Source organism: Camponotus floridanus, unplaced genomic scaffold (assembly GCF_003227725.1).
Source record: "Camponotus floridanus strain SB8 unplaced genomic scaffold, Cflo_v7.5 scaffold27, whole genome shotgun sequence".
NCBI lineage: Eukaryota > Metazoa > Arthropoda > Insecta > Hymenoptera > Formicidae > Camponotus > Camponotus floridanus.
Window position 1 is genome coordinate 1,061,727 of NW_020229403.1, and position 20,149 is coordinate 1,081,875.

The window sequence follows — 20,149 nt, forward strand, 5'->3', positions numbered from 1 at the left end:
TAATATAAATGGACTGTTATATAATATAAATATAATATAAGTGTGTTATAATATATAATATAAATATATAACACATTTAATTGTAAGTTAAAATACAACAGTGCTTGTAGTCTCGCGCATCACTTGATGCACATGGTGATGCACCGCCTACTGATTTGCATAGAACCACCTGTTACACGTTCTATCACATTCCTTAAGTATATATTGAAAAGATAATATTTAAATAACTTATTTAAATAAAATTATATATATATGCAGCAGTTAATTTTTTAAATACAATATTAAATTAGAAATAATTTTTAATTATTTTTGTGTTAAATCAATTTTTATTGATTATTTATTGATTATGTGTTTAGCGCTATATGAAAACAATTATAAATTTAATGATAATTGTAAATTTAATGATAATTCAATTTAACAATTTGCTAATAACCTTTTCAAAAATCGAAAATTAAATCACGATGTGAATAAAAACAAATTTTATTTTTTTAAACACAATTCAAATAAAAATCAGAATCATTTTTAAAAACTATTTCTTAATATGTCATTATCAATACCATACACTAAAAAATATTATATTAATTAATGATAAGATTAATTAATAATAAATTAATTATTCATATATTATTAAACGTTCTTCATATATTTGATACAGTGTAACATTTTATTTTTGAAGTATGCAAAATTAAACATGAAATTATAAAACGCAATTGTGATTTTACGTATATCATCTGATGCCACGAACTGTAACTAGCTGATTATGAATAGAATCCAATTATTCAGCCTGAAAACAACTATCTCAATGATAATTAAAATTTCGAATAATAATCATATTTGCTGACTTTATATGTTTATGATGACAAATTGCTTTGAAAATTGCTTGAGATGGACGCCCGGCTATGCATAGTATACCACTGTATTATACTGCTGCGTATTCCTTATAAAAAAAATAAATATTTTTTTTCTTTGCATTTTTATATATATTTATATATATTATATTATATATTATATATATTTTATATATATTTATATATATTATATTATATATATTATATTATATGTATTTTTATATACACATTTGAATTATCATGTATTATATAAAGAAAAATATCAAATGTTTTATATCATATGTTTTATGATGGATATAATGTAATTATTAGAAGAAGAAAAATGAATATATGAACATCGATAACTTTAACGTAATATTATATTTAATATATAAGATTTTCTATATCTTTTTAAATAGATTTATCAAATATCAAATCAAAGAGAGAAATTCTTTTACTCACATATTTCATAATTTTAATTATGTTTACATTACTAACGTTCGTAGGAAACTGAGATATGCCAGTGTAGTTTTCAATATCTAAAAACATATTTAAATAATGATTTTTTTTAGTTATATATTGTATTGTATTTTATAGTTATATATTGCAGAGTTTCTTTGTGAATTTTCCAATTTGCTATTAAATTATTATGTAAAATATTATTGTTGAATAATTTTGGGAATGAATTTTTCTTAGTATTGTAATTTATTTTAAATTTAAAGTAGGTAATAATAAAATAATGTATAAATGTTATTAATGTCTTACATTTACAAAAGTCAATAATGACAGATCTGCTATTCTACCAGCACTGATTTTAATAGGATGGCTGGCCATAGCGATTATCAATATAAGGCTACGAGCAAATTTTGGCGATATTTGATACCAATTAATCATGTAGCATATATGTCCAATTTGACTGCTCTATAATATTAAGCCAAACAATTAAATATAGTTTTAGGCATTGTATGATTAAAAAAACAATAGAGTACTTTTTCCATGAGAAGCTCGCCGATATAGCATAACATGTATACGTTGAAGCAGAACGAAAGAAAGAGTAGAAAATAAGTCGCTAAACTAATCCTATCGTCATCTTGCCAATCCTGTTAAATTGTAAGCAGCAAATATAATTTTATAAGATTTTTCATTAAGAATCCTTTATTTTTTGTAGTATACTTGTTAGCGCACCACTATACAATAGTATTCGAGCAAACATATCGTGCATAGAGAACTAGAAAGTTCCACTAAACATACTTCTTGTAAAACTTCTTCCACTACAGCAGCAAATCTAGAATAAATTTTAGTTTGTATTTCAACGTTTTGCATAATTCTGCATAGGTACATGATGTTAGAAAAATTTTATATTTAAAAATAATAAAGTTATTTCACTTAATTAATAATTAATAATTTTAAATTAAACATGTTTATATAGCCGTGAACAGTATCATGTGTAAAAGAAATTGTTTTATTTAAATTAAATAATTAAAAAAATTTTTATTGTTTAAAATTTAAAATTATTAATAATTAATTATTAATTCAAAATTTTCAATTGCAATATATAAGTTTTTTCAAATCAATAAGTTATTGTATACAGAGATAAATTATCATTTTAAAATGTTACTTTACTACTCGAACATGACTTTTCACAATGGCAGCAATTCGTCGATGAATATTTGGATTTTGCATGAAATTTTTTCCATTTACAAGATCTTCCAATCGCGATAGAATTACTTCAATTTGGCCGCATGCATGAGTGACGAATAAAGCAGCCAACCCGCACGTACCAACTGTCACTGAGCATAAAGTGTATTCGCACATACAATGAGCTACATACACAATTTCGTACACTGGACTAATTTGGAATTGGCGAAATTTACTATAAATCGGAAACACGAGCGGTCTGACAGTTTCATTGTTGATTATGTGCTCGACAAAAAATGGCAAAATTTGGTAATAAAGAACAGAAGAAGTGTACATAAACGATGTGACGATTATCGTTAGCTTGCGACCGGCGGCAGCATACTTCAGCATCTGTTCGCGATCAGATCTGAACGTCACCTATCACAATATCGCTCATTTTTATTAATCTTGACAAATAAGAAATCGCAATTTACCAATTTACTAATCTTTCGATTGTCTTTCTTTTTTTTAAATTTTAGTTTAAAATGTGAAAAGAAGAGAAATTATATATATGCTCTTTTTTAAGCGTATTTGATTTCTATTTTATGTTTTATTAAATATAATTATTATATTAATATTGCACAAAATAGGAATGCTTTCTAAACAACTATAAGAATCATATTGTTTTAAATTTAGATTCAATAGAATGAATCATTTTTAAACAAACATAACATAATCACGCTTCTTTCACTCAAATTGTTTGTCAATACATCATTATAATCACTGCAAATTAACGCGATACATTATGCTAATTAATGACAACACCGACCTGCCACCAATCACTCTTCACAAATTCGATGCAGTACAATATTTTAGGTAGACGTATTGTGAGAATACAATACTTCGTCATCGCAGTAAGGCAAAATGCTAACAAACCGAACAGTTTAAGTCTTATAATGATGTCTTTTTGATCGTAGATAATATGCAGAGCGCAAGGCACTATCGTGAAGCTTATTATGAAATTATAAAACGCGATCAAGATCTTAAATACATGTCGTCCGATGCGGCGGGTTGTGAATGGTAAAATACCGATCGTGCATAAAATCCAATTATTTAACTTGAGAACATATTTAATATCACGGTGATAGCTCAAGTTTTGTGGCATTACAGGTTCGCGTGTACTTGACATGCTCGCGATAATAAATTCCGCTAAAGACTAAACGAGGCGGATACGCGACATTGATTGCAAGTGCACCGGATATGCGCTTGCGCTTACGTAGTAAGAGACATCTTTTGATAGTCTGTTGATAGCTTGACAGATGTGTCTATTAATCGAGAAGAATCGCGCATGGTGTATTTTACTTTAGACATTTTATAAATGGAACAAACGCTTTTGTTGTCTCGCAAATTTATCTGAATTTAATTGTTTAAGATATGAAATATATAAATTTAATTGTTTAAGATATGAAATATATAAATCTCTAAAATAATTTCTCTAAAGTGGAAAAACATATATAGTTTAACATTTTGTAATTTTATTTAAATGTCAAAATTAAATTACTAGTTGTATTGTTTATATAAAAACTAATAAAAAGAGTGAAATTGTTTCTTTGATGAATGTATCATTTAATGAGAACAATTAATTGAGAAAAGAAAATGAATATAAATATTAAATAATGTAGCATATGTTTTTTTATATATTATCTATCAAGATATATTTCATATATTGAATAGTAAGTCACATTAAATTCAAAATAATTTCTTTGTATATCTGTTTCATGTGTAATTTTAATCTTATCACATCTTATATTATTAATGCTGTTAGGAAGCTCAGATACGCTAAACTTGTTTTTAATACCTAAACAAATTATATTACATCAATATTTCTCTGATTATAATTTATTTTTGGAAATTTTATTTAAACAGTAAAATTGTTTATAGAGTATGAAAAAATAAAATTTATTGCTTTATTTGTATTTTTTATATATAATATTTTTTTTACATATTTCTGTTATCTTAAATTATTTTTGAAATATTATTTTTTATGAAATTATTATTTTATTTCAAATGTGAAGGTATATATACACAGGGTGATTCTGAACAAACGTTTATCTTTAAAATATCAGGGTGATGCTGAATAAACGTTTATCTTTAAAATATCAAATTCTTGAATTTTTTCTAAGACGATTTTTCCTCTTTCCAAATTTTGCCCGGTGTTTAGTCTTTAAACTATAAAGGAAAATAGTTAACTAATTAAATAGTTAACTAATTACGGAATGAATACGAGACGTACGCAGGGACAACGCGATATAAGCGATTACGTGGGGCGCTGGCCGGAATTAGCTAATTGCTATACGCGATGAGTGTAGCAATCAGTGTGTGTATGTGTGGGTGTGTGTGTGTGAGAATGTTCACGCTAGAGGCCCTTAAAGTTTGGGGAAAAAATTAAAAATTGGCTGTATTTAAAGAAAAAAACAGTTTTGACGTTACCTATCACCCTCTCTTGAGAAATAAATAAATTTGCGTTGCGAATATTTGGTCAATTTCACACATTTTCGAATTTTAGCTCGGAGTGGGGTTCATTTGCGGACCCATGTTTATAAGAAAAAAAGTCTTATTTTGATCTCTAGAATACGCTTCTAAAGTTTAGTGCATTATTTCAGATATACCCTGTATATACATATACATACATATATATACATATATTTATTTATTTATTGAAGCAAAATGTGAAGCCCAAAATTTATGTTTAATTATGAACTTTGAGCGCCATTTTTCTATGATTTAATTATTATGGCGAAGAGCAATGAAAAGAATATAAGAATATATGACTACATATTCAACTAAAGTTTTTTTTTAATCTTAATGAACATAGACAATAATAATAAAGATTAACAAAGATTATCTTAATGAACATAGACAATAATAACAAAGATAAACAAGACAATAATACCAAAGATTGCACAAAGCACAATAATGTTCTTCTTGTTCTCTTGTACTTCCTTGCGATGAAATTCTTATATTTGATATTCTTGATTTGTTAATACTTCAATATCTTTTTAATAATTAGCATAAAAATAAACATAAATGTATAATATATTAGAAAGAGATGGACAGACAGTCTTCCTTTTTATGTTATATTATTTTTTTCAAAAACTGATTCATATGTGCCGAAAAAAGTAGTTGCACTCCTTGAAAAAACAGAATTTAGAGGTTGCTATATAATATAAATATATAACATATTTAATTGTAAGTTAAAATACAACAGCGCATGCTTGTAGTCCGCGCATCACTTGATGCACATGGTACCGCCTACTGATTTGCATAGAACCACCTGTTACACGTTCTATCACATTCCTTAAGTATATATGGAAAAGATGATATTTAAATAACTTATATAAATAAAATTATATATATGCAGCAGTTAATTTTTTCAATATCAATATCACATTAAGTTAGGAATAATTTTATTTTATTTTTGCTAACATAATCCTAAATATATTCCATATTATATTCCATATATATCCATAATTTGCCAACATAATGCTAAACATAATCAATCGCTAAACATAATCAATAAATAATCAATTTTTATTGATTATTTATTGATTATGTTTAGCGCTATATAAAGACAATTGTAAATTTAACTGTAAATTTAATTATAATTTATCTTAGCAATTTGCCAATAACCTTTTTAAAAATAGAAAATTAAATTACGATGAGAATAGAAACAAAATTTTATTTTTTTTAAACACAATTCAAATCAAAATCAGAATCTTTTTTTAAAACTATTTCTTAATACGTCATTATGAATACATATACCAAAAAATGTTATATTAATTAATGATAAGATTAATTAATAATAAATTAATAATTCATATATTATTAATCGTTTTTCATATATTTGATACAATGTAACATTTTATTGTTGAAGTACGTCGTGCAAAATTAAACACAAAACGCAATTGTGATTTTACGTATATCATCTGATGCGACGACTAACTTACATATATCTGATGTCACGACTAGCTTATTGTGCATAGAATCCAATTATTTAGTCTGAAAACATGTTGATTATCTCAATGATAAGTAAAATTTCGAATAATAATCATATTTGCATATTTGATATGTTCATGATGACAAGTTGCTTTGAATATTGTATGAGATGGACCGCCCTGCTAATCATAGTATATCACTGCATTAGATCGCTGTGTATTCCTTATAAAAAAAAATAAGTATTTTTTTCTTTGCATTTTTCTATATACACATTTGAATTATATAAAGAAAAATATCAAATATGTTATATAATGGATATAATGTAATTATTAGAAGAAGAAAAAATAAATATCAATAATTTAAACATCAATAATTTTAATATAATATTATATTTAATATATAAGATTTTCTATATTTTTTTAAATAGATTATTTAAATATCAAATCAAAAGAGAGAAATTCTTTTACTCACATATTTCATAATTTTAATTATGTCTACATTACTAACGTTCGTAGGAAACTGAGATATGCCAGTGTAGTTTTCAATATCTAAAAACAAATTTAAATAATGATTTTTTTTAGTTATATATTATATTGTATTTTATAGTTATATATTGAAGAGTTTGTTTGTGAATTTTCCAATTTGCTATTAAATTATTATGTAAAATATTATTGTTAAATAATTTTGGAAATGAATTTTTCTTAGTATTGTAATTTATTTTAAATTTAAAGTAGGTAACAATAAAATAATAATGTATAAATGTTATTAATGTCTTACATTTACAAAAGTCAATAATGACAGATCTACTATTCTACCAGCACTGATTTTAATAGGATGGCTGGCCATAGCGATTATCAATATAAGGCTACGAGCGAATTTTGGCGATATTTGATACCAATTAATCATGTAGCATATATGTCCAATTTGACTGCTCTATAATATTAAGCCAACAATTAAACACAGTTTTAGTTAAGCATTGTGTGATTAAAAAAACAATAGAATACTTTTTCCATGAGAAGCTCGCCGATATAACATAACATGTATACGTTGAAGCAGAACGAAACAAAGAGTATAAAATAGGTCGCTAAACTAATCCTATCGTCATCTTGCCAATCCTGTTAAATTGTAAGCAGCAAATATAATTTTATAAGATTTTTCATTAAGAATTCTTTATTTTTTGTAGTATACTTGTTAGCGCACCACTATACAATAGTATTCGAGCAAACATATTGTGCATAGAGAACTAGAAAGTTCTACTAAACATACTTCTTTTAAAACTTCTTCCACTACAGCAGCAAATCTAGAATAAATTTTAGTTTGTATTTCAACGTTTTGCATAATTCTGTATAGGTACATGATGTTAGAAAAATTTAAAAATTTAAAAATAATAAAGTTATTTCTCTTAATTAATAATTAGTAATTTTAAATTAATCATGTTTATATAGCCGTGAACAGTATCATGTGTAAAAGAAATTGTTTTATTTAAATTAAATAATTAAAAAAATTTTTATTGTTTAAAATTTAAAATTATTAATTAATAATTATTAATTCAAAATTTTCAATTGCAATATATAAGTTTTTTCAAATCAATAAGTTATTGTATACAGAGATAAATTATCATTTTAAAATGTTACCTTACTACTCGAACATGGCTTTTCACAATGGCAGCAATTCGTCGATGAATATTTGGATTTTGCATGAAATTTTTTCCATTTACAAGATCTTCCAATCGCGATAGAATTACTTCAATTTGGCCGCATGCATGAGTGACGAATAAAGCAGCCAACCCGCACGTACCAACTGTCACTGAGCATAGAGTGTATTCGCACATACAATGAGCTACATACACAATTTCGTACACCGGACTAATTTGGAATTGGCGAAATTTACTATAAATCGGAAACACGAGCGGTCTGACAGTTTCATTGTTGATTATGTGCTCGGAAAAAAACGGTAAAATTAGGTAATAAATGACAGAAGAAGAGTACATAAACGATGTGAGGATTATCGTTAGCTTGCGACCGGCGGCAGCATACTTCAGCATCTGTTCGCGATCAGATCTGAACGTCACCTATCACAATATCGCTCATTTTTATTAATCTAGACAAATAAAAAATCGCAACTTACTAATCTTTAGATTGTCTTTCCTTTTTTAAAATTTTAGTTTACAATGCAAAAAGAAAAGAAATTATATAATATATGCTTTTTTTTTAAGCGTATTTGATTTCTATTTTATATTCTATTAAATATAATTATTATACTAATATTGCACAAAATAGGAATGCTTTCTAAACAACTATAAGAATCATATCGTTCTAAATTTAGGTTCAATATAATCATTTTTAAACAAACATAACATAATCACGCTTCTTTCACTCAAATTATTTGTCAATACATCATTATAATCACTGTAAATTAACGCGATACATTATGTTAATTAATGATAACACCGACCTGCCACCAATCCTTCTTCACAAATTCGATGCAGTACAATATCTTAGGTCGACGTATTGTGAGAATACAATACTTTGTCATCGCGGTAATGCAATATGCTAACAAACCGAATAGTTTAAGTCTTATAGTGATGTCTTTTTGATCGTAGATAATATGCAGAGCGCAAGGCACCATCGCGAAGCTTATTATGAAATTACAGAACGCGATCAAAATTTTAAATACATGTCGTCCGATGCGGCGGGTTGTGAATGGTAAAATACCGATCGTGCATAAAATCCAATTATTTAACTTGAGAACATATTGAATATCACGGTGATAGCTCAAGTTTTGTGGCATTGCAGGTTTGCGTGCACTTGACATGTTCGCGATGATAAATTCCGCTATAGACTAAACGAGGCGGATACGCGACATTGATTGCAAGTCCACCGAATATGCGCTTGCGCTTACGTAGTAAGAGACGTCTTTTGATAGTCTGTTGATAGTTTGACAGATGTGTCTATTAATCGAGAAGTGATCGTGCATGGTATATTTTACTTTAGACATTTTATAAATGGAACAAACGCTTTTGTTGTCTCGCAAATTTATCTGAATTTAATTATTTAAGATATGAAATATATAAATCTCTAAAATAATTTCTCTAAAGGAAAACATATATAGTTTAACATTTTGTAGTTTTATTTAAATGTTAAAATTAAAGTACTAGTTGTATTGTTTATATAAAAAATAATAAAAAGAGTAAAATTGTTCGTTTGGTGAATGTATCATTCAGTGAGAACAATTAATTGAGAAAAGAAAATGAATATAAATATCAAATAATATAGTATATGTTTTTTTATATATTATTTCTATATATTATCATATATTTCATATTTTGAATAGTAAGTCACATTAAATTTAAAATAATTTCTTTGTATATTTGTTTCATGTGTAACTTCAATCTTATCACATCTTATATTATTAATGCTCTTAGGAAGCTCAGATATGCTAAACTTGTTTTTAATACCTAAACAAATTATATATTAATTATATCAATATTTCTCTGATTATAATTTATTTTTGAAAATTTTATTTAAATAGTAAAATTGTTTATAGAGTATGAAAAAATAAAATTTATTGCTTTATTTGTATTTTTTATATATAATAATTTTTTTTACATATTTCTGTTATCTAAATTATTTTTGAAATATTATTTTTTATGAAATTATTATGTTATTTCAAATGTGAAGGTATATATATATATATATATATATATATATATATATAGATTTTAAATTATAATTATATCGTATAAATGTTATATTTAAAATGTCTCACATTTCCAAAAGTTGATAATGATAGATCTGCCATTCTACCGGCACTAATTTTTATAGGATGACTGGCCATGGCGATCATTAATATAAAGCTTCGAGCTGTTTTTGGCGATAATTGATACCAATTTATCATATAACATATATATCCAATTTGACTGCTCTGCAAATAAATTAGTCGCTAATAATTATTCAATATGCGCGCAATTGAAATTAAGCAAATTGCATGATTAAAAAACCAAAGATGTACCTTTTCCATAAGCAGCTCACCGATATAGCATAATATATATACATTGAAACAGAATGAAACAAGGAGCAAAGAATAAGTTGCTAAACCAATTCTATCATCTTCTTGCCAATCCTATCAAATTGGAGAGAGATAACAAACATAATTTTACAAAATCTGTTAACAGATTTTTTTTAATGTCATACCAATATACAATAATATTCGAGCAGACATATCGTGCATACGGAACTAGAGAATTCCACCAAACATACTTCTTGTAAAACTTCTTCTACAACAGCCGCAAACCTGAAATGAATTAGTCATTCTGCTTTGCATGGAGAAACTTGAATGCATTATTCCATCCACACATTTTTTTATTTTAATATAAATATATATTTTATTTAAAAGAAACTATTATTCATTATATATATATAGAATAAACGGATATGTAATGGCATATGCTTATTATCTGACATGAAACTGAACTGCCTACAGAATGTATTGTTCGTTGAAACCACCTGTTGCATTTGTCTATTATAACTATCATACAATAAAATGATAAGAATTAATAGGACTGTACTATTGAGATGCTATTAGTACATAGCAATTTCTTTCATTGTGAAATTTAGAAATGATATAATTTTTTTATTAAATTATAATTATATTTAAATATATTAAGTTGTAAAAAGATTTAAGGGGCATCATATGAAAATAAAAGAGTATTTATAATTCATCATTAAATATGATAAAATATATTTTTTATTATTTATAATTTTAGAATACAATTCATTAAATTTTTTATCTTTAATTTTTTATATTTAGTTATCTTTCTACTTGAATTATATTAGATTTTAATAAGCTATTATTTTAAAATGTTACCTTACTACTCGAACATGATTCTTCACGATGGCAGCAATTCGTTGATGAACATTCGGGCTTTGCTTGAAGTTTTCACCTTCTAAAAGATTTTCCAATCGCGATATGATTATTTGGATTTGTCCACATGCATGAGTGGCAAATAGGGCAGCTAATCCGCATGCACCAGCTGTTACCGAATATATCGTGTATCCGCACATGCAATGAGCTACATACACAATTTCATATATCGGGCTAATTTGAGACTGGCGAAATTTACTATAAGTCGGATACACAAGTGGTCTGACAGTTTGATTGTTAACTTTATGCTCCGAACAGAATGGCAGAATTATGTGATATATGATGCCGGCAGTATACATGAAAGATGCGCCGATTATCGTTAAATTGCGACCAGTGGTAGCATATTTCAGCATTATTGTATGATCTGTTTTAAATGTCACCTGTCACAATATTATTTACATTATTTATCGATAAACGAAAAATTAATTTCGCACTCTTTGGCGATTATTTTTTCTTTTTTTAATCAAAATTTTAGCTACAATGTAAAGAGAAAGAAAACTTGTTTTTTTTTATCACACACATTTAGTTTTTACAATTCATTATTGTTATTTAATTTAATATGGCAATTATTCTTATTATAATTAATTAAAATAAATATATCGCTTTTAAACAATAGGAAGAATTACATAATTAGCTCGAAAGGATCTAGCTTCAAATTAATATTATTTTATTTGTGTATTTTAGTTATTAATCAAAATTTTTCAGTATTTTATAATGAATTCTGCACATTAATACAATATATTATATTAATTACAGGTAACACTGACTTTCCACCAATCGCTTTTCACGTATTCGATGCAGCGCAGTATTTTAGGCCGACGTATCGCGAGAATACAATATTTTGTCATAGCAGTAAGACAAAATGCCAGTAAACCAAATAGTTTAAGCCTCATAATAATATCTTTTTCGTCATAAATGATATGCAAGGCACAGGGCACTATCGCGAAAGCTAGTGCAAGATTACAGAGCGTGATCGCGATCTTAGATGCATGTTGTCTGATTCCCCGAGTCGCTATTGGCCAAATACCGAGCGAACCTAGGATCCAATTATTCAATTTAAAAACGTATTGAATATCTTCCCGATAGTTAAAGTTCTGCGATATAGCGGATTCTTTGCGAAATGCACTTGTCATGTTCGCAATGACAAGTCCCGTTTAAGACTAGATAAGGGAGACGCGTCGGCATCGATTGCAAGGTTTTGCGCTTGCGTTGCAAGCGTTCTTTCGTTTGCTGATTGTCTGAGAGACCGCATGCATATTCTTAACAGAGAAGTGATCATGTAACATGTATTTCATTCTCACGGTTTTAAATAGACATTTGTCGTTTTAGCTTTTATTTGATCTTAATTGTTTATTTAAGAAATAACGTAAGTAAATGTAAAAAACATTTCGATAAAATTTAGAAAAATGTTTGTAGTCTAACGTCTTTTGTTTTATGAAAGTGTCAAAGTTGAATTACTTGTCAACGTAAGTTATGCGAAAAATAAAAAAAAAATCAAAATTTTTTACAAAAATGTATTTTAACGATTAATTAGAAAAGAAAGTTAATAAATATAAGAGAACGAGTATATATATAATTTATAAATATCTTCTATTAAAATAGTATTATGTGTTCTAAGAGATTCTATACTCCAAATAGGTAAGCTATAAAATTCAAAATAATGGCTTTATATAAGCTTTATATATATAATATTTTATATATTAATAAGCTTTATATATTAATAAGCTTTATATATATAAATATCATATAATTTCTCATATATGTCACATAATTTGATTATATAATATTTACATCACTAACGTCCGCAGAAAGCTGAGATATGCCATGCTAGTTTTTAATACCTAGAACAATAATATTTTTATAAAATAATATAATTCTCTTTTCAACCATAATTTAATTTTTTACTTAAATATCAAAATTGTCAATATGAAAAAAAACATTTGTTAAATTATTGTGCATAGGCGATATAAAAAAATAATGTCTAGAATATTAAATTATTTTCATATAATTATTTTATTTCAAATTTAAAAGTGTATATAGTTTCAAATTTAAAAAGTGTATATAGTTTTAGATTTAAAACTAAAATTAATGTATAAATAATATCTCATAATGCCTCACACATACACTTCCAAAAGTTAATAATGATAAATCTACCATTCCACCAGCACTAATTTTTATGGGATGGCTTCCTATAGCGATTATCAGAATAAGACTGCGAGTTGATTTTGGCGATAATTGGTACCAATTAATCATATAGCATATATATCCAATATGACTGCTCTGTAATATTAACCGCAAATATCTATTCAAAATACGGTCAAAATACGGTCAAATTTCATAATTAGAGAATAAAAATATACCTTTTCCATAAGAAGCTCACCGATGTAGCATAATATGTAGAGATTAAAACAAAAAGAAACAAGGAATAGAGAGTAAGTTGCTAAACCAAATTTATTATCTTGTTGCCAATCCTATTAAAATTAAAGTATGAAATATAACTTTATGTGAATTTTCTTATATATTACTAGTTATTATTTTTTTCTATATACACATTAGCGCACCACTATACAGGCATATTCGAGCAGGCATATCGTGCATATCGAACTAATGAACTCTACTAAGCATACTTCTTGTAAAACTTCTTCTACAACAATTGTAAACCTGAAATAATTTACTTAGAGAGTTTATGTGAAGAAAATAGATGCATTATTTGTCAATTATTCTTATTATAACATAATTCTATGTATTTTTTCTTTTTCTTTCAACCGTTCCATATAAGTACGTAGTATATATATAACCATTCACATACGATATATGTAATGTCGCATGCTTATAGTCCATTATCTGACATGGAACAGAACTGCTTAAAATATTAAAGGATTCTTGAGATCACCTGTTGCACATTTATCACTTTGTAATATCTATTGTAAAGTGATAAAAATTAAGCAAATTATATAAAGAAAATGTTTTTCAATAATAGCAATCAATTCAATAATAATATTTTTATTTCGTTAGCAGAAAAAAATTATCTTTCATTAAATTGATTATATTTATGACAACTTGTTACGGAATGTTATATATAAGAATTATTAGTTTAATTTGTTTTTAAATATTTATGAATATTGTTTTTTAAGCTTTATAATTTAAGCCATAAATTATCAAATTTTTCTACCTATGGTTTTCTTTTGTATTAGCGAATTATTATGAATATTAATAAGCTCTTATTTCAACATTTTACCTTACTACTCGAACATGATCTTTTACAATGGCAGCGATTCGTTGATGAATTTTAGAACTTTGCTTCCAACTTTCACCACTTAGGAGATCTTCTAATCGTGATACGATGATTTCGATTTGGCCGCATGCATGAGTGGCGAATAAAGCAGCAAGCCCGTATGTACCAGATGTCACCGAATATATAATATATCCGCACATGCAATGAGCTGCATACACAATTTCATATATTGGGCTAATTTGGAATTGGTGAAATTTACTATAAATCGGAAATACTAGCGGTCTGACAGTTTGATTGTTAACTTTGTGCTCAAAAAAGAATGGAATCAGAATCAAGTAATAAATGATACCGGCGGTGTACATAAATGATGCTCCGATCATTGTTAGATTGCGACTAATGGCAGCGAACTTCAGCATCACTTTGCGATCAGATTTGAACGTCACCTGTCACAATATTATCAATAAGTTTTTTATTATTAAATAAGAAATTATTATTTACGAATTTAACTGCAGTAACTATTTTTCTTATTTGTACATTGTATGTCCAACTTTATTGTATATAGAAAAAAGAATTATTTAATTAACCACATTCTGTTTCTATTATTTCATATTATTTTAATTTGATAATTACTGCTGTAATTATCAAATTAATATAATATGATTAAATAAATGCACTTTTTAATTAACAATAAGCATCATGTATTTATGAATTGTGAATTTATAATTAATACGCATCTTAATTATAAATTCACACGCTTTTCTCAATATATCGTTATGAATTCTGCACATTGACATCACTGTTTATGTTAATGACAACACCAACCTGCCACCAATCGCTTTTCATGTATTCGATGCAACGATGTATTTTAGGGCGACGTATCGCAAGAATACAGTATTTTATCATTGCGGCGAAACCGAAAATCAAAAGACCGCCTATCTTTAATCTTATGATGATGTCTTTTTGATCATAGATGATATGCAAGGCGCACGGCACTAACGCGAAGCTAAATGTGAAATTGCAAACTGCGATCGCAATCTTATACGCGTGTCGTCCGATACCGCGAATTGTGACTGGCCAGATGCCGATCAAGCCTAATATCCAGTTATTCAATTTGAAAACATTCCAAATATTTCGCCGATAGCTGGAGTCGTGTTCGTCTTTTGCACTTGGCATGTTCGCGTGAACAAATTCCGCTAAAGACTAAACGACGCGGATGCGCTGCATTGATTGCAAGTCTATCGAATATGCGCTTGCGCTCACATAGTAAAAGACGTTCTTTAGTCTGTTGATAGTTTGACAGATTATGTCTGTTATTAATCAGAAGTGATTGTGCATAGTGTATTTTGCTTTACCAATTGTATAAATGAGCGAAACAATTTCACTGTTTTGCACAGATTTATATGGATTTAATTGTTTAAGAAAAATAAATAAATTTATTAAAAAATTAGAAAAGTTATATAGTTTGTATTAATATTTAGTTTTATAGAAATATAAAGATTAAATTACTTATTTGCATTTTTTTATATAAAACATAATAAGAAGATAATAAAATTATTTATTTAATGCAAATATTGTTTAATGAGAATGAATAATTGGGAAAAAGGTGAATAAATAAATATAAATATAAAATATATTATTCTATATATACTCAGATATTTTTGCTATATGTTGAATACGAAAGTTATATTTTTAAATAGACGTTCATCGTTCTGTTTCAGTTTATTCTATAATATATTGTTTATTTAAGAAATAAAATATTTAAACTTAAAATATTTAAAACATTAAATTTTTACGTAAAAAATATTTTGATAAAATTTGAAAAAATATTTATAATATAACAATTTTGGTTTAATAAAATGTCATAGTTGAATTACTTGTCAACATAAGTTATGTAAAAAACAGAAGGAAAATCAAAATCTTGTTTTTAGAAGAATGTATTTTAACGATTAATTAGAAAAAAAGTAAGTCAATAAATATAAGAAAGTGAGTATGTATAGATATCTTCTATTAAAATAGCATTATGTGTACTGAGAAATTCTATGCTTCAAATAGATAAGCTATGAAATTCAAAATATAATCGCTTTATATAAATATATGTATATCATATAATTTCTATGTATTTTTATATATATTATATAATTTGATTATATAACATTTACATCACTAATGTTCGCAGGAAGCTGAGATATGCTACGCTAGTTTTTAATACCTAGAACAATAATATTTTTATAAAATAATATGATAATATATGATTTTCTTTTTAAACATAATTTAATTATTTTGCAATTTTATTTAAATATTAAAATTGTTAAATATGAAAAAATTGTTGTTATTATGTAAAGATAAAAAATATAATGCTTCACGCGTACATTTCCAAAAGTTAATAATGATAAATCTACCATTCCACCAGCACTAAGTTTTATGGGATGGCTCGCTATAGCAATTATCAGAATAAGACTGCGAGATGATTTTGGTGATAATTGATACCAATTGATCATATAGCATGTATATCCAATTTGACTGCTCTATGAAACGCAAAAATCTCTTCAAAATATGTTAAAATTAAATTACATAATCAAAGAATAAAAATGTACCTTTTCCATAAGAAGCTCCCCGATGTAGCATAATATGTATATATTGAAACATAAGGAAACAAAGAACATAAAGTAATTTGCTAAACTAAGTTTATTATCTTGTTGCCAATCCTATTAAAATTTAAGTAGGAAATATAGCTTTATGTAGGTTTTTTTTTATATATTACTAGTTATTTTTTTATATATACACACCACTATACAGGAGTATTCAAGCAAGCATATCGTGCATACCGAACTAATGAACTCTACTAAGCATACTTCTCGCAAAACTTCTTCCACAACAATCGCAAACCTGAAATAAGTTATTCAAATTTATATGAAGAAAATAGATGCATTATTTGCTAATTATTCTTATTATAACATAACTTCATCTACTTTTTTCTCTTTTTTTCTTTCTCTTTCTTTTTTTCTGTTCCATATAAGTACATATAATCATTCACGTACGATATATAATATCGTATATTCTTATATCTCTCATATCTATGCATTGTTTGAAACAGAAACAGAATGAAACAGACATGAAACAGAATTGCTTAATATATTAGAGGAATTTTAAGCTCACCTGTTGCGCATTCATCACTTTCTGACATCTATTATATCATAAAGTGATAAAAATTAAGCAAATTATATAAACAAATATTTTGCAATAATGTTAACCTTCTTATTTTGTTAAAAAAACCATTTTCTTTCTCTAAATTGACTATATTTATAACAATTTATTACAGAGTGCTGTATGAGAATTGTTAGTTTGTTCTTAGATATTTTCAAATACACAAACATAAATATTATTTTTCATGAGATTCATAATTTAAACTACAAATTATCAATTTTTTTATGTTTTATATTTTTATAGTTCTTTTATTAATATTTTTATTAAATTATTACGAATGTTATTAAGCTTTTATATCAAATTCTTACTTTACTATACGAACATGATCCTTAACAATGGCAGCGATCCGTTGGTGGATTTTTGGACTTTGCTTGCATCTTGCACCATTTACGAGATCTTCTAATCGCGATACGATCATTTCAATCTGACCACATGCATGGGTGGCAAATAAGGCGGCAAGTCCGCACGCACCAGCTGTCACCGAATATATCATATATCCGCACATGCAATGAGCTACATACACAATTTCATATATTGGGCTAATTTGAAATTGATGAAATTTACTATAAATCGGAAACACTAGCGGTCTGATAGTTTGATTGTTGACTTTGTGTTCGAAAAAGAATGGAACCACGATCAAATAATAAATGATACCGGCGGTATACATAAATGATGCTCCGATAATCGTTAGATTGCGACTAATGGCAGCGTACTTCAGCATCACTTCGCGATCAGATTTGAACGTCACCTGTCACAATATTACCAATAATTATTTATTATTAGATAAGAAATTATTATTTATGAATTTTGTTATGTAGTAACTTTCTCTCTTTGTAAAATGTGTGTCCAGCTTTATGGAAAGAATTTAATTAAACACATTTTGCATTTATTATTTCATATTATTTCATATTATTAATTAATTTAATAATATATTAATTTAATAATTATTAGTATAATTGCATAAAGTGAAAATGCACTTTTTAATTATCATTAATCATCATGATTTGGAAAATGTCACTATTTAATTATATGCTGGCTAATTATGAATTTACACGTGAATTCAAATCCTGTTCCTAATACATTATATAAATTCTGCGTATCATATTTTATGTTAACGACAATACTAACTTGCCACCAATCGCTTTTCATGTATTCGATGCAGCGAAGTATTTTAGGACGACGTATCGCGAGAATGCAATACTTTATCATTGAGATGAGACAGAAAAGCAGAAGACCGCCTATCTTCAATCTTATGATGATGTCTTTTTCATCATATATGATATGCAAAGCGCACGGCACTAACGCAAAACTAAATGTGAGATTGCAAACCGCGATTGCAATTTTATATACGTGTCGTCTGATACCACGAATTGTGACTGGCCAGATGCCGATCGAGCCTAAAATCCAATTGTTTAACTTGAAAACACTCCGAATGTCTCGTCGATAGCTGAAATCGTGTTCGTCTTTTGCACTTGGCATGTTCGCGTGAACAAATTCCGCTAAAGACTAAATGACGCGGATGCGCTGCATTGATTACTATCGGATATGCGCTTGCGCTCATATAGTAGAAAAGTTAGATGTGTTGATAGTTTGACAGATTGTGTGCTTACTAGTAATCAAAATGATCATGCATGGTGTTTTGCTTTTGCAATTATATAAATGGATCAAACAATTCCATTATTTCGCATTTATGTAAATTTAATTGTTTAAGAAATGAAATTAATAAATCTATAAAAAAAATCTATAGAAAAATTATATAATTTGTCTTAATAGTTTACAGTTTTATTTAAATGTAAAGATTGTATTATTTGTTTGCATTCTTTATAAAAAATAGAGTAAGAATATATTATTAAAATTATTTATTTGATGCAGATATTATTCAGTGACAACAATTAATTGGGCAAGGAAAATGAATATATGAACATCAAAAATAATATGTTATTATAACATTAAAATAATATGTTATTATTTTATATATTGTATATATCCAGATTTTTTTATATATTGAATAGGAAAAATATTTTTATATAGATATTTTTATATAGATATTCATCGTTGTATTTTAGTTTCTACAATTTATTTATTATTTATAATTGTTTATTTAAAAAATAAAATAAGAAAAAGATATTTTGATAAAATTTGGAAATTGTGATAAAGTTTGTAATTTAACATCCTTTGTTTTATTGAAATATCAAAATTAAATTACTTGTCTAGAAAAGTTTTGTAAGAAGTAAAAAATCAAAGTTTTATTTTTACACGAATAGATATAATTTAACGATTAATAAAAAGAGAAAATAAATTAATAAAACTAAAAATAAAAATAATTTTTGGATATCTTCTTAAAATA

General features: G+C 26.4%; 4 protein-coding genes across 6 annotated transcripts; all 4 read right to left on the reverse strand.

Annotated features, from left to right (window-relative positions):
- Positions 1 to 1,312: 1,312 nt before the first annotated feature.
- Positions 1,313 to 3,666, reverse strand: LOC105252244 (odorant receptor 4-like). The gene is made up of 6 exons (XM_020027829.2): positions 3,274 to 3,666; positions 2,446 to 2,882; positions 2,013 to 2,112; positions 1,817 to 1,927; positions 1,593 to 1,748; positions 1,313 to 1,366 (listed from the first exon to the last, which is right to left on the reverse strand). The coding sequence occupies exons 1-6, from the start codon at positions 3,631 to 3,633 to the stop codon at positions 1,313 to 1,315; spliced, it is 1,218 nt and encodes a 405-aa protein (XP_019883388.2). The 5' UTR covers positions 3,634 to 3,666.
- Positions 3,667 to 6,390: 2,724 nt separating this feature from the next.
- LOC105252226 (odorant receptor 4-like) lies at positions 6,391 to 12,600 on the reverse strand. Of its 3 annotated transcripts, none has more exons than XM_025409511.1 (7): positions 12,131 to 12,600; positions 11,307 to 11,743; positions 10,634 to 10,733; positions 10,452 to 10,562; positions 7,218 to 7,373; positions 6,912 to 6,988; positions 6,391 to 6,662 (listed from the first exon to the last, which is right to left on the reverse strand). In XM_025409511.1, exons 1-6 carry the CDS (start codon positions 12,494 to 12,496, stop codon positions 6,935 to 6,937), a joined length of 1,224 nt encoding a protein of 407 aa, XP_025265296.1. In that variant the 5' UTR covers positions 12,497 to 12,600; the 3' UTR covers positions 6,391 to 6,662; positions 6,912 to 6,934. The 3 variants fall into 3 exon arrangements, with proteins under 3 accessions (XP_025265296.1, XP_011257829.3, XP_025265297.1); XM_011259527.3 differs by lacking the exons at positions 10,452 to 10,562; positions 10,634 to 10,733; positions 11,307 to 11,743; positions 12,131 to 12,600 and adding exons at positions 7,445 to 7,555; positions 7,641 to 7,740; positions 8,075 to 8,511; positions 8,895 to 9,269; XM_025409512.1 differs by lacking the exons at positions 6,391 to 6,662; positions 6,912 to 6,988; positions 7,218 to 7,373 and adding exons at positions 9,822 to 9,897; positions 10,209 to 10,364.
- A 550-nt stretch (positions 12,601 to 13,150) lies between these two features.
- Positions 13,151 to 15,786, reverse strand: LOC105252246 (odorant receptor 4-like). Its single transcript, XM_011259550.2, has 6 exons — positions 15,421 to 15,786; positions 14,602 to 15,041; positions 13,925 to 14,024; positions 13,724 to 13,834; positions 13,488 to 13,643; positions 13,151 to 13,204 (listed from the first exon to the last, which is right to left on the reverse strand). The coding sequence occupies exons 1-6, from the start codon at positions 15,769 to 15,771 to the stop codon at positions 13,151 to 13,153; spliced, it is 1,212 nt and encodes a 403-aa protein (XP_011257852.2). The 5' UTR covers positions 15,772 to 15,786.
- Positions 15,787 to 16,753: 967 nt separating this feature from the next.
- LOC109610069 (odorant receptor 4-like) lies at positions 16,754 to 19,287 on the reverse strand. Its single transcript, XM_020027827.2, has 6 exons — positions 18,931 to 19,287; positions 18,111 to 18,550; positions 17,385 to 17,484; positions 17,193 to 17,303; positions 16,968 to 17,123; positions 16,754 to 16,807 (listed from the first exon to the last, which is right to left on the reverse strand). Exons 1-6 carry the CDS (start codon positions 19,279 to 19,281, stop codon positions 16,754 to 16,756), a joined length of 1,212 nt encoding a protein of 403 aa, XP_019883386.2. The 5' UTR covers positions 19,282 to 19,287.
- Positions 19,288 to 20,149: the final 862 nt, after the last annotated feature.